This window comes from Miniopterus natalensis, chromosome 2, assembly GCF_054644295.1.
Source record: "Miniopterus natalensis isolate mMinNat1 chromosome 2, mMinNat1.hap1, whole genome shotgun sequence".
In the NCBI taxonomy this organism is placed as follows: Eukaryota; Metazoa; Chordata; class Mammalia; order Chiroptera; family Miniopteridae; genus Miniopterus; species Miniopterus natalensis.
Window position 1 is genome coordinate 176105452 of NC_142082.1, and position 15122 is coordinate 176120573.

General features: G+C 38.6%; 1 protein-coding gene across 3 annotated transcripts in view; it reads left to right on the forward strand.

The window, feature by feature from the left end:
• The window catches only part of POLR3B (RNA polymerase III subunit B), a 98010-nt gene that overhangs the window by 65761 nt on the left and 17127 nt on the right, over positions 1-15122 (forward strand). For 2 of the 3 annotated variants that reach the window (XM_087814876.1, XM_087814874.1), the window contains 2 exons: positions 1365-1482; positions 2961-3103. In XM_087814876.1, the coding sequence (XP_087671002.1) occupies positions 1365-1482; positions 2961-3103 (261 nt within the window). Of the gene's footprint in view, positions 1-1364; positions 1483-2960; positions 3104-13280; positions 13493-15122 lie in introns of those variants that run through there. The other variant, XM_087814875.1, reaches the window with a different exon arrangement.

Genomic DNA, 15122 nt, shown 5'->3' on the forward strand with positions numbered 1-15122 from the left:
TAGTAATACTTTCCTAGTTATAATTTTAAGTCATAGAGAAGCCACTTTAAGGAAATATTTAAAATAAGAAAGTCATGTCCCAACATCTATACTGTTATTTCATCATTTGTGCACTTAGCTTATAGACTGACTTTAGAACCTAATGCCTCTAAAAAGTGTGACTCCATTGTAATTACAAGCTTATAATGAATGTTGTTGATGCAACCTATAGCTCCTGCCTTTATGAGTCTTATGGGCTAGTGTGGGAAACACATCGATCAGAGGAGCACACACAAACATGTCAAATTACAACCAGGGTAAGGAATCATATAAGGAGCTATGAAGCCATTTGTGGTAGCAAGAGTATTCGACTTAGGAAGATCGGGGTAGCCTTCCTCACGAAGTGAGCTGAAATCTGAAGGATAAGCGGAGTCAACCAATGAAGAGGGGAGAGGAGTGTGTTCTAAACAGTGGGAAGGGCTTGTGCAGCTTGATAGTTAAAGGATCTGAAAGAAGGCCAGTGGGGCTACAACAAAGGAAGTGTAGGGGAGTGTGGTGAACATCAGTGGGAGGAGAGAGGGAAATGGGGGGGAGGGGCAGGGGCCAGAGGCAAGGCATTATAGCCATATTAGTATTTTCACTCTGAAATGATCGTTCTGACTACCACATAGAGAAAAGAGTAGAAGGGGAGCCAGAATAGAGGGGGCCCAACTGAGAGCTCTCACACAGGACCAGACAGCAGGAGCTGTGGTGAGGTGGAGAGAAGGGCTGGGTGGGGGAGATTCTTAGGAGGGGAAATCTGCATGACCTTGTCACAATGGTGAGTACCGCATCGGTTGTGGTGCCCTGGGCCACATGGTGCGTGGCTTCCCCTCCTTGCTGCCTTTGCTCCTTGGAACATTTCTCTCTTTATTGTGACAGAACTATAATAGTTGGTCTGGGAGCTTACCATGAAAAGATGCAAAGCAAAGGTGACAACAGCAGGAAAATCAAAGAAATCTTCGGATTTCCTTTGCCCAAGTTAAGTTGGCAGTGACTTATTACTCGTTGAAATAACTTAATAAAAATAAATGGTCCAAATCCTTTTTAACACCTTAAGAAATATATAAAGTTGCTACCTACTGACATGATACTTCTCTTGTTAATGTGGTCCCCTAAATCAGTTTCTTAATTTTATGCACACTGTAATCTGAATCTATGATTTTTTTTCAGTTGGGCTTGCCAGATTACAAACTCACCTATTGAACTCTAGTTCCCAGTTTATGAACTCATTTTTTTTCCATGTCTAGACTTCATGGACCAGGTCTGATCACTTAGTTTTATGCCCAAATAATCTTTGGATATCACACAGATAACAATTTGTCTAACCCTTCTTTCTTTCTTAGGTGAGAAAGTAGAAAACAAACAAGTGCTTGTAAATAAATCCATGCCCACAGTAACTCAGATTCCTTTGGAAGGAAGCAGTGTGCCACAGCAACCACAGTACAAAGATGTGCCCATCACGTATGTATTGGTTGTGCCTTGGAAATACACAGAAAGATTCACCCCCTCCCAGTGTTCCAGTCTCTCTCCTTTTGCTAATGACTTCCAGATAGACACCTGTGTGGTTTCAGCTCCATACTTGGACAGCTTTACAGGGGCCCCAAATCTAGACCAAAACCATCCTTTTCTCCACCCCAGTCAGGCTCCTCCTGGGTCCCTCTCTTGATGAGTAGCACCACGATCCAGCCAGTCACCTGCAACACAAACCTGACCCTTTTCCTTTATTTACCACACAAAGCCTAAAGCCTGTAGGTTCAGCAAAATGTATAGGCTCTGTCACCTTAGCTGTCCTCTTATCCTTTCAATGACAGCGCTTGCTGTCTGAGTTCTGGCCCTCCTCTCCGTAACTGCACATATGCCTCCAGTCTTGCACCTCCCCACATCCCTCAGGCTCTCTCTATGGTACTGCCAGAGTGATTATTTTTTCTAAGTTACTTATCTGGTCATGTGACTGTCTTGAGTTACTAGAATAAAACTTGAGTAGATTGAGTACAACTCTCAGTGACAGTGTTGCCTGCTGGATAAAGGCCAAATAAAATAATGATACATACAGGACCATCCATGATCCTCAGCATACCTCTCGAGCCTTACCCCTTTGTATACTGGGCCCCATATTTCTAGTAAATCATCTCTTACTCTCCAGAACATACCATCCTACTTCAGGCCTTCAGCATTTGCTCCCACTGCTCCCTCTGCCTGAATGCTCCTCTGCTGGTGAGGTCTCAGCTCCAGGGTCACCTCCTCTGTGAAGCAGTTCCTCTCTACCACCACTGTCATCTCCAACCACTAACAGGGTTTACCTTTGTCTCCCTTGGATCTTTCCTGTTCTCCACAGCACTGGCATCTTCACTGTACTTCCCTTTCTCTTCTTCCTTTGTTGGATTGTGAGTTCATTGGGGAGGAGCCATGTCTACTTAATCTTTGTATGTCTAGAGCCTACAAGGATCTGACACAGAGTAGACTCTTAATAGTGTTTATTGTATGAAAAACAGGTAAGAGAAGAGGCAAAGTGTGAAAAAATTAATAATGGGAAAGCTCAGTAAAAGTGGTGAAGAACTTGGAGTCAAGTCTGACAGGCTTCAGCTCAAATGCCAGGTCCACTTCATATGTCCTGGGCAGGTTCTTAACTTCTCTAAGCACCAGTTCCATGTCTATAAGGGAGGAATAACAATATGGGAATAATATGTATTATGAAGATTAAGTTGCATTATGTCTGACTCATAGTAAATGCTTAGTAAATGTTAGCCATTATAAACTAGGACTAAAAAGGGGAAATTGTAATTGAATTAATATTGAAAATGAAAGTAATTTTTCAGAGCCCAAAATGGGAATGTCAAAATATTCTGTGGTAGGTATTAAATAAAACATGACCTGGGTGGTGGTAGGTTCACAAATGGCAGTTTGGAAACATTGTTTTGTTGATTTCCTCTTAACACTAGCTACAAAGGGGCAACGGATTCATATATTGAAAAAGTGATGATATCTTCAAATGCTGAAGATGCTTTTCTAATCAAAATGCTGCTGAGACAGACAAGGCGTCCAGAGATTGGAGACAAATTCAGCAGTCGTCATGGGCAAAAAGGTAAATTGTTTTATTTCTCAACTTGTTTATAAAACTGAATATACTAAAATATTTATTAACCACATATGTAAGAGATGCTGTACATTTTTACCCTGTTGAAAAATTTAATATGTTTGAAAAATTTTTACATTGTCTTCAAAATTATTCTTGTTTTATTTCTCAGATTAACTTCTTTATATTTTAAAGGGATTTTAAAATATACTGTAGAATTATTCTCTATAATGTTTATTTCATTCTCCTGCAACTGCTTGGACCAAAATTATAACAATAAATACATTCTAGATGACGTACCTATTGAAGTACAGGAGCTATTCAGAAAACTAATAGTAATACCTATTTTTTATGAAAGGTACATATTTAAACTACTATATGTTCTGTTGGGTCATAATATTATAGATGTCAGCACTAGAAGAAACCTCAGAGTTATCTGCCCCTTTATGTAACAGATAAGGAAATTCAGACCCTCCGTGTTAAGTGGCTAGTCAAGGGTACCCAACTAGTCGGTTGCTGAGCTGGGGTAAGAACCCAGGTTTCCCAACTCCAGTGCAGTGCTTTGTCCACTGCACAGCATTCCCTCTCCTAGATGGTGTTTCTCCACCTGATTCCATTAGCAAGCCTCACTCGTTTCGTTGATGGTTACTGCTGGGTTTTCATCCATTTGTGGTTTTGTTTTGTTTGTTTTTTATCTCCAAAAACCAGAGCACTGTGTCACTGTTGATGGACTCATTATCAATAAATTCTCTTTTAGTCAATATATATATTGTTTAAGAGTGAGAAAGTTTGTCCTGGGGTTTGAATTTTGGCTCTGTCTGCCAACTTGCTAGTTTCAAGAAAAAGAGCAGCTAACACTTTTGTAGCACTGTGTGCCTGACAGTGCTCTCTCTTCTCACACAATCCTAGGAGGCAGGTACTATTATTATCCTCATTTTGCAGATGAGGAAACAGAGGCACAGAGAGATTGGTAGCTTGCCAAGGTCCCCAGTTTGGTGGCAGAACTGGTTTTTGATCCCTGGCAGCCTGGCTTTTGGCTGCTCTTTAACTACTCTTTGGACTGTTAAGCAGTGAGCATTGTGCCTGGCACATACGTATTAAGTGTTGAAGAAAGGATAGCAATTTCTTTCCATTCCATCAGTGAAAGTTTTTCAGACAAAGATACTATTTCATCAAAAGCATTTTAGTTCAGTTGACAGATGCAGGATTATTTTACCCTGTCAATATTTTATAAGAATTTGACACCTCTGCTTTGTACAGTTTTCTAAGATGCTAACTCTTAATACCTTTTGAGTTTTTAAAAATATATCTTAAGTTTCTAATGTTTTCTGCCACTTACCAGTGACAATGAAATTCTCTGTTCCTCTTTCTCTCTTGGTGTTGACAGTTTTTGAGATGCACTCATAAGTCATTCTGGGGTAATCATAACCTTGTTTACAGCCTCTCTTTTACTTGACCTATTATCTGGACAAGAGTAAAGTTTGATACTCTTCTTATAAAGCTTCCAGTTTGGCACTGGAAGCTTTACAAGAATGTATACCATAAGAGAATATCACTATTCTGCATCAGTTTACAAACTTCACATATTCCAAATCCTTGTGCTTTATTCCATCATAGTATTGTGCAAAGGCTTGAAGTCTGGCATACATTTCAGTGATTATCCACTGTGTTCTAACTCCACTAAGCTTGCTGATGACAGGGACTATGTCCTCATTCTCATAAAGTTTGATAGAGCCTCTTTATAGTAGATGTGTAGTAGATAGATGGTTGAATAAATGAATGCATTGAAGGTAAGTGCAGTGGAAAAGGGTAGATTCTCTTCTCTGAGTGGATTGATTTTAAATAGGTTTTTATTTATTGTACGTGACTCCATGTATGTATGGTATAGGTAAAGTAGTGCTTTTGAAAATGAGAAACACACTTGGTTAGTAAGTTCCTATAAATATAGACATCTAGGTAAAATGTCAATAAGTCTGTGCTATAGCATTTTTCAAACTATCAATGTGATAGGGATAATGTTCATTGATGAGTGGTTTCCAACTTGCAGTGATCTGAAACCAGCAGCTTTTAGAGACCTATTCAGTCTTCAGGGGGTTCTGATTTGTACAGCTCTATGTGATACCAAAGAAGTCCTCCTGGTTTTAGATGACCTGCCACTTGTAGTGTGGAGTTATCTTGCTAGTTTTCCTTTTCCAGATGGCTTTTAATCCAAGGGTAAAAACCTTCTGATTAGCCTAGATTCCCTTGGTATTTCCTTCTTTTACAGCTTCATCACATTTATTGAAAAGATTTAGAAAAAAATAGTGTAAGCTTTCAACAGAGTAATGTAAAGAATGACATAGAACCCTTAACTGAACATAATTTTTATTTCCCTTAAGTATAACTTTTATTAAATAATAGATGCACATGGTTTAAAAATTCAAATAGTATAGAAAAGGGGAGAGAGTATTACCAAAAAACAGCCTCTGCCCTTCTTACAGTTTTGCTTCCCAGAAGCAATTTCTTCTCATTTTTATCTTCATATTTTTCAATGATATTCATAAACAGCTATATATTCATCCATTTTAGATGTTGATTTTCTATTATATGATAGATAGCAGGACCTACCATTTCGTTACCTCTCTTCCCTATTCTTCACCTCCACTTCCTGCATAGATTTATTAAAATTTGAGGTTACTTAATTATTTAGATTCTATTATTATTACTACATAAATATTCTTCACTTCCAAACCAAAGTTGTTGAGTGTATTTCCTTTGTTATATAACTTTTTTTCCTGAAGTTAATAATTTTATATTTTTATTTGCTTAGTTATTCTTATTCCTATTACCATTTTTCTATACCATCAACAGCCTCTCAACAGTTGTCCACATGAGCAATAGTTTATTGTACCATTTTTCCCCCCAGAAGACTTTCTTCATAGCATCCCACTCCTCCAGTTCCAAACTGTGGTGGTTGTTCTCTGAGCCAGAGCTTCCCGCTGTGTTAAGAATTGGTAATAGATGAGCTAAGACATTGATCCCTGCAGCCCGTAGGAGTGCTGGGCAGAGCCTGGGGCAGCCAACGTCATGAGCTGCCTCATTTTGTCTGCCCTGGAAATGTTTTCAAAAACGGTTATAAAACACTCTGTTAATTTGTTAGGGCTGCTATTATAAAATACCACAGACTGGGTAGTTTAAACAACAGAAAGTTATTTTCTCAAAGTTCTGAGGCTGGAAGTCCGAGATCAAGATGTTGGCAGGGTTGGTTTCTTATCAGTCTACTAGTGAAGTGCCACTCATACATAGATGCATAGACAGGGAAGGAATCTGTCAAATACCATGAATGACCAGGTAACAAGGCAACTCAAAAAGAAAATGAAAAATCTCCAGAAAACAAACTTAAAGACATGGAAATATGTGACTTACATGGCAGAGAATTCAAGATTGCAGTTCTGAAAAAAACTCAACGAGCTACACGAAAACACAGGCAACTTAGTGAGCTCAGAAAACAAATCAATAAACAAAATGAGTACTTTACCAAAAAGATTGAAACTTTCGAAAAGAACCAAACAGAAATTCTAGAGAAGAACTCACTAAAAGAGATCAAGAATGAACTAGTGAGCATAGGAAACAGAGCTGACCAGAAGGAGGAAGAATTAGTGATATTGAAGATAGAAATCTAGAAATGACATAGAGGGAAGATGAGAGACACTTGAGCATTAAAAAACAAAAAGGAGAAAAACTACGAGAACTGTCTGACTCCATCAGAAAAAACAGTATAAGAGTAATAGGCATACCAGAAGAAGAAGAGATGGAGAAGGCAGTGGAGAACCTATTCAAACAAATAGTCAACAAGAACTCCCCAAATCTGTGGGAAAAGCTAGATCCTGAATCCAAGAAACAAACAGAACACCTCATTACCTCAGTTCAAAAAAAGCCTTCTCCATGGCACATTGTCTTGAAGCTGTCAAAAATTAATTACAAAGAGAGAATTCTCAAGGCAGCCAGGGGAAAGAAGAAAGTAACCTATATAAAAGAAAGCCCATTAGGTTATTGTTGGGGTTCTTAGCAGAAACTCTATAAGCTAGAAGAGAATGGAACCAAATATTCAAACTACTGAAAGAGAAATTACCAGCCAAGAATAATGTATCTGGCAAAGTTATCCTTTAGATATGAAGGAGAAATAAAAACTTTTTTTAGATATACAGAAGCTGAGGGAATTTATCACCAGAAGAGTTCCATTGCAGGAAGTACGGGGGTCGTTCTACCTGAAACAAAGAACATAAGGTCACAAAACTACGAGTAAGGTCACCAACAAACTTGCAACATAAACAGGGATACTTTGTGACCACAGAGATGTAAAAGGGGAGCGTAAAGGTCTGAATTTTCAAAGGGGAATGGATGCCAGATGCATTCAGAAGAAAAAGGACCACTGTACATATGAAATTTCCTTTTCATAAACCCAGTGGTAACCACAGACACATACAAAACTGAGACACATCACTTAAGAAAAGATGAAACAAAGGAAAAGAGTATGAAACACCACCAAACAAAAACGACAGAAACACAAAGGAAAAGAACCAATGGAGGCACAGAGCTACCAGAAAATAAAAGATTAAATGGCCATAGGAAATCCTCATACATCAGTAATCACCCTAAATGTAAATGGACTGAATTCACCAATGAAAAGGTACAGAGTAGCAGATTGGATCAAAAAACAAAATCCAACCGTATGCTGACTTCAGGAGACACATCTAAGCTGCAGAGAACAAAGATAGACTCAAAGTGAAAGGGTCGAAAATGATTCTCCAAGCAGATAGCACCCACAGAAAAGCAGGTGTAGCCATACTGGTATCTGACACAATAGATTTTAAGATAACAAAGGTAACAAGAGACAAAGATAGACATTTTATAATGCTAAAGGGGACACTACATCGAGAAGACATTAGTACTTCTCAATATATATGCACCCAATTAGGGGGCACCAAAATGTATAAAGCAACAACTAACATAACTAAAGGGAGAAATTGACAAAAACAATCACAGTAGGGGACCTAAATACTCCATTGACAGCTCTAGATAGATCATCCAAACAGAAAATCAGTAAAGAAATACCAGCCTTAAATGACACATTAGACCAAATGGACAAAATTGACACTCACTAAGCCTTTTGTCCCATAACATCAGATTATACATTCTTCTCCAGGGCACATGGAACAGTCTCAAGGACAGACCATATGCTGGGTCACAAAACTAGCATCAACAAATTTAAAAAATTGAAGTCATACCAAGCATATTCTCTGACCACAGTGCTTTGAAATTAGAAATGAACTGCAAAAAGTAAGTAAAGAAACCCACAAATACATGGAGATTAAATAACATACTACTGAAAAATATCTGGCTCAAAGAAAAAATTGAAGGTGAGGTAAAAACATATATATATAGGCAAATGAGAATGCCAGGACAAATATCAAAACTCCTGGGGTGCAGCAAGAGCAGCAATGAGAGGGAAGATTCTATCATTACAGGCCTATCTTAAGAAACGAGAAATCCCAAGTAAACAACCCAACATCACATCTTAAAGAAAGAGAAGAACAAAAGCAACCCAAAGTCCGTAGAAGAAAGGAAATAATAAAAGTTAGAGCAGAATTGAATGGAATAGAGAACAAAAAGACTGTACAAAAAAATTAATACAACAAAGAAGTGGTCCTTTGAAAAGGTTAATAAAGTTGACAAACCCGTGGCTAAACTCACTAAGGAAAAAAGAGAAAAGACTCATGTAAACAAAATCAGAAATGAAAGAGGAGAAGTACCACAGATGTGACATATACAAAGGATCATGCTAGAATACTATGAAAGACTGTGTGCCACCAAATTCAATAGTGTAGAAGAAATGGTAAGTTCCTAGAAACATATAACCTTCCTAAACTGAACCATGAAGAATTGGAAAATCTGAATAGACTGATCAACAGTGAAGAAATTGAACAACTATCAAAAAACCTCCCCAAAATAAAAGTCCAGGACCAGGTGGCTTCACTAGTCAGTTCTACCAAACATTCAAAGATTTAGAACCTATCCTTCTCAGATTCTTCCAGAAAGCTGAAGAAGAGGCAGTACTTCCTAATACATTTTATGAGGCTAGCATAACCCTGATACCAAATCCTAGCAAGGATAACACAAGAAAAACTACATACCAGTATCTCTGATGAATACAGATGCAGAAATCCTAAACAAAATCCTAGCAAGTCAAATACAACAATACATAAAAAAATAATACAGTAAGATCAAGCGGGCACAAGGATGGTTTGACATACACACAGGGGCACACATCAATCAGTGTGATACACCACATTAACAAAACAAAGGATAAAAGCCATATGATCTTATCAAGAGATGCAGGAAAACATTTGATGATACAACATCCGTTTATGATTAAAACACTCAATAAAATGGGTATAGAAGGAAAGTACCTCAACATAATAAAGGCCATCTATGACAAACCTTCAGCTAATACTATACTCAATGGTGAAAAACTGAAAGCTTTTCCTCTAAAATCAGGAACGAGACAAGGATGCCCACTCTCACCACTCTTATTCAACATAGTTCTGGAAGTCCTAGCCAGAGCAGTCAGGCAAGAGAAGGAAAGAAAAGGCATCCAAGTTGGAAATAAAGAAGTAAAAGTGTTACTTTACCCCAAAGGCAAGGGAAATAAAGGCAAAAATAAATGAACGGGGCCATATAAAACTAAAAAGCTGCTGCACAGCGAAAGAAACCGGAAACAAAAAGTCAGCCAACCAAATGGGAGATGATATTTGTAGATAATAGCTCAACAAGGGGATATCTCATTACCACCCTGTCCCCTGGATTGCCTTTTCCCTGAGATTTCCCCTTGGGTAACATAATAGCCTTTTCCTGAGACTGACTGAATACTGATACTTCTTAATACATCTTTTCTGTTTCCTCTTTAAGGTGGTTATCTTCTTAAAATTCCTATTCTTCCTGGATAAACAGCTTTACATAGCACTTCTCAGCCACCAATCCAGAGTAAATACCATTCCCCACTTACCTTGTTCCAGAAGTGCCTGCCAAACTCTCATATAAAGACATACTCCTAACATAGAGCTGTATTTTCAGGTATCCCTGTCCTAAAACCAACTTATTGTAAAACACTATTCCCATTCCCTTCTTTAAGTTTGTCTCCTGGTCAGGCATTAGTAGTCTTAGTTAAAATTCAAAATCTGCTAAGAATTTGAGCAGATAAAAAGGAAGTAAATTTTTGAGCCCTCAAGTTTGACGTTCTCCTGATCCATCTGTTTGCTGTGGTAGTTGGAGCTAGAACCTGAGCAGTGACAGTCAGCTGCATTCACATGCAGTGGCCACAGCTGGTGGTTTCTCTGAAGGAGCCACCCAACAACTCAGCCCTTGGTGTGGGGCCAAAGAGGAATTGGGTTAGACCTAATGTGAATAAAATGGAAAATGCCTTTCACAGTATCATTTATGCTGTTTGTGATGGTCATGAAATGAACTGATAAAAAAATTCAGTGTTGTCAATTCTCAGGGTGTGCACCATGTATCACACCATGATTCCTGCAGTGACTTTTTTCTGATTGGTCTGGATACGTGCCAGAGTAAGACCAGTAGTTGGCTGAACTGTTTTCACTCTTGACATGGAGAATTATTTGGAAATACTATTTTTTCTTTGTAGCAACACCTGCAAACTAACACATGTGAAAAAATGTAAAGATTATTTTGATTTAGTGTATCTTTATGCCCACCTCTTTTCACCTTGTCCATTTAGAGCATTAATTTTTATTCTTGGTGTTCAGAAAGCAACATGGCCCTGAGGATTGCCTGATTTTTTTCTTTCGTTAAAAGCTATTCTATTTAGAGATTCTTTTTGTGTACGCATAGCGTATAGATTGAATTTCTGCACCTAATGCCTCTTAAAATATCCTTTCTAACAATCAGAGGAGACTTGAAGATTTAATTCCACAGAACATGAGTGTCTATCCTGCCCAAGCCTGAACACTTCAAAGGTTGTAGGATAATTAGTAGCCAAATGAAACAAATGTGAAGAGGAAACTAAACAGCAGTGGTTTATATGTTGTAAAAGAGCTGAGGAAAGTTGAAGAGGGCAGAATGAGTGGGTGAACTGGAGCAGGAGAATCAGTACTAAGTAGTTGGGGATCAATATCAGTACTGTGTGATAAACAAAGATTGGATGTAATGGACCAGAGGAGTCCCACTGAAGAAGTGAAAGTGTTTAATCAGTAGCTGTTAAAAATGTGACAGACCCAATAAGCAGCATTGCCTTCTGTGACCTCAGGAATGGAGGTTGACTAAGCAGAGCCAAGTATGCAGGAAGGAGCAAGTGTTTCGTAAGAAGAGGGTGTCTCAGTTAACCTAAAGACTACTGCAGCCTGAGAAGCAGTCAGAGCTCGCTCACAGCACATTTCTTAGGTAAGGGAATTTCAATGCAGTCTTCTAACGAGAAATTCAAAATTCTTCTTGAAGTCCATTATGTACCTCATCAGTAAATGCACAGAGAGTCAGCTCCCTCGAAAAGGAGCTAAGCCTTTGCTCAGGAATGTTTAGAACGGTTCATTCTTTAGTAAAATGCAATGTACTGGGAAAGGTGAGATGATTTAGTAATAACCGTCTGTGCACCAAAATTGTTAATTTGTTGTGTGTTTGTTTATAAGGGAAGGAAAGTTTTTTAGTTTTAATTTTAGTTGGAGGTAAATATTAAAACCCTAAAGCCTTAATCTCCTCCCCAAGTGTCCTAGACTTATAGGTACCTTAGAGTGAAGCCACGACTTACTTGATAGATGCATAATGATGCTCCATAGAGGGAAGTAGAATAGAACATGGGCCTAGAATGTTCTTCATGTTTTCTCTTCACATCCTTTCTTAATTCATTTGTAGAAAGAGTTAAAGATGGGAAGAGAGCCTGGCCGGCATGGCTCAGCAGTTGAGCATTGACCTATGATCCAGGAGATTGTGATTTGATTCCCTGTCAGGGCACATGCCAGGGTTGCGGGCTCAATCCCCGATGGGGGGCGTGCAGGAGGCAGCCGATCAATGACTCGTCATGGATGTTTCTCTTTCTCTCTTTCCCCCTCCCTTCCTCTCTCTGAAATCAATAAAGACATACTTTTTTTAAAAAGATGGGAAGAGACATCCACATATAATGTTTGGAACTAGATTGTTTATTAAAATCAAAATAACTTATGTAAGCCTCTTGAACTTTAGTATAATCAGTTCTATGTCCAGGTAACTCATCAAAAGCAGACATCTTTATCTTGAGCCGTGATTTTTCTGATGCTTAGTTCACTTATTAGAGGGATGAGCAGATTTCCTGCTCTTTTTTTAAAATTTCTTTAACAAAAATTTTCTGTTAGCCTAAGGAATTCCCAAGTGTCATTTCAGTGCTCAGGCAAAACAAATTATTATATTTTCCTCTTTTGCTGCCATTCACAATGAGTGAAGGAGGAAACCGTGGGCTCCTTTGATGTGTGGGGGGGAAGCAATATATCACTTCCCTGAAAGAACATTTCTCAGCCTCTCATGTGAAAAAGGATTAGCACCTCAACAAAGGTCCTGTAGATCACAGAATCGGGCAGCAATACCAAATAGTATTCCTAAGGAGAGGAAGAACTGTATTTGAGTAAGAGTGTTCTGGCAAACAGCTTTTTAATAACTGCAAATCTGAGATAATGGCATCGGTATCTCCCCCTAAATCCTCAGATGGCTCGTTTAAATAGAGTAAAGTCAGCCTTTGTTTTAAAATAGAAGTACTGTATAGCCTTATCAAAATGCAGGCTTTCCACGGACCGGTTCTGGGTGTCTTTGGTTCACAAGGATTACGCACTTATGGGTAAAATTGTTTGGAAGATTCATCTTTGACCCTCTCTTGTTCAACAAACTTCCATTATAAGGTCACATGCTTTCACTTTGCATTTTAAAAGTTGTTCAACAACCTGCTGAATTGATTTATTAAGATTTTGATTGTTTATTAGAAGAAACCAAAACCTGACCTGACTTTCCAACACATTAAGGAATCTTTACACCGTAGGTATGAAGAGGCTATGGGAAGTAGGAAAATGTAAATTTGTGTGTGGCAGAAAGCCGAGAAGAAAGTTTAATTGTTAAACAAGGTTTGGGTAAAAACTGCTTTTCCACACCTTCATTTATTTCCTTTTTCTAGATTATCTTTTCTAAAACTGAGAAAATGAAAAGACTCTGATTTAAAGTAATAATAATAACAACACCTTGTACTCATGTAGCACTTGAGAGCATCTAAAATCCTCTCTGCTACACTGAAGCTTCAAAGTCGGATATCTTTGGCTCCCTACTTTGCTTGATCCTGCTTGAATGAAAGATTCTATGTGGGAGGGGAGAAGGGCGCCAGTGGAGCTAATAGTGTGAGCCCCAAGCTAAGGTGAGTGATGCCAAACGATCTGTCAGAGTTTGGGTCCAAAAAGAATTCTGGCAGCTGTTGCTTTAATGTTAGAAATCAGGATTATTTTGTCCACATAGACACCTTCATTATAAGGAAATTTTATTTCATTTACTATTTTAAGAACAAATTTTGGTCTTCAGTAGCTAGCCTGTAACCCTGTGACCTTTCAGTAAATATCCAACCAGAGCTTTGAAATTAGGATGTTTAGTGTTTTATGGCCCAGAATAAAAATCTCCAACTTTGTTTCCAAATAGTGTAGCCTCAACACATTTTATTAAGCTCTTGACACATTCAGCCGTGTGTATTTTGTAAAGTTCCTATGGTTATTGTTTTACAATAGCTGCTTCCAGAAGCATTGTAAGCGTTTCAATTAATCAGCCCTTTGTGTGCTTCAGACTATGCAAATTTATCACATCAAACCATTCAACTGCTCATGGGAAAGCCATGTAAAAACTGTATTGTCTTCTAGCGCCTCCTCTCATTTAGAGTGATGTTTTAATAAGAAAGCTAATCAAGTTTTCTTATGCATTATTTATCTGTTAACACGTAAGGAAGAGCCGAATTAAAATTATGTCAGCCGGGATCTGGCAAGTGATGTGATAGATCTGGAAGCGATTCAACAGCAGAGCAAAGCTAATATGATTCAACAGTTTTTGTCTCCTCTCCCTCTTGGGATTATTTAAGGTGGTGGTGAGAAAAATAAAAGGTTAATTCAGTCACTGGAAGGGGGAAAGGAAGAAAGGGAGCTACCACCTGTGTTAGCTTTCACATTTTGATTTAGAGATTTACATTTCTGAATATATAAAGGCCCGTGGAGATGAGTTTATTCAAAGCAAAAACATTTCTTGCTTAATACGAACAGTCAAACTTGAAAACATTCCTGCTGTTTCTTTGGCCCCATTTACCACTGTATTCATCAGCAGTAAACTTCCACACCAGAAATGCTCAGTCCAAGTGCTGCGCAGTTCTTAAGTTACTAGGAGACACTGTCCTGATCATGTGAAATGGTCTGCACAGCCCCACCGGGTGAGCTTCCTTTCTGCCTCTTCAGCCAGTTCAGTGCGACTGCACTTGCTTCTTCCATTCATTAAGGTGGTCTCCTTCGCTTTGCTAGTTTGCTTCCTGCTGAGAATAATTAGGTTTCTTATATAATAATAATTCCTTGGATTTAGATGCTGCCTTTCTCTAAGGACCTTAAAGTACCTCTCAGACATTAGTACCTCTCATCTGTTCTTTTGACACAATTGCCTCATGAGATAGGTGCTAATTATTCCCATTACAAAGACCAAACGACTAAGGCTTGCCAGAAAGTGGTGCTTTTCCCCCTAGGAAACACAATGTCAATTGAACAGCACAGAGTCAAATTAAGGTCACCCGATTCCTTGATCTCGTGCCCTACATAGATCTGAGAGTCCAGGAGGTTTTTAGTCTTTTACAGATGACACCCCCCCACACACACAAACATTTGTGAACCTCATTAAGAACAGGCATTGCACAGTGGTCACTCCTTTACTAAACATCAGCCCTATTCCTGCACTGTGACTGATAGAGGGAAATCACAGCATCATTTCACCCTTCGTTTCGTGC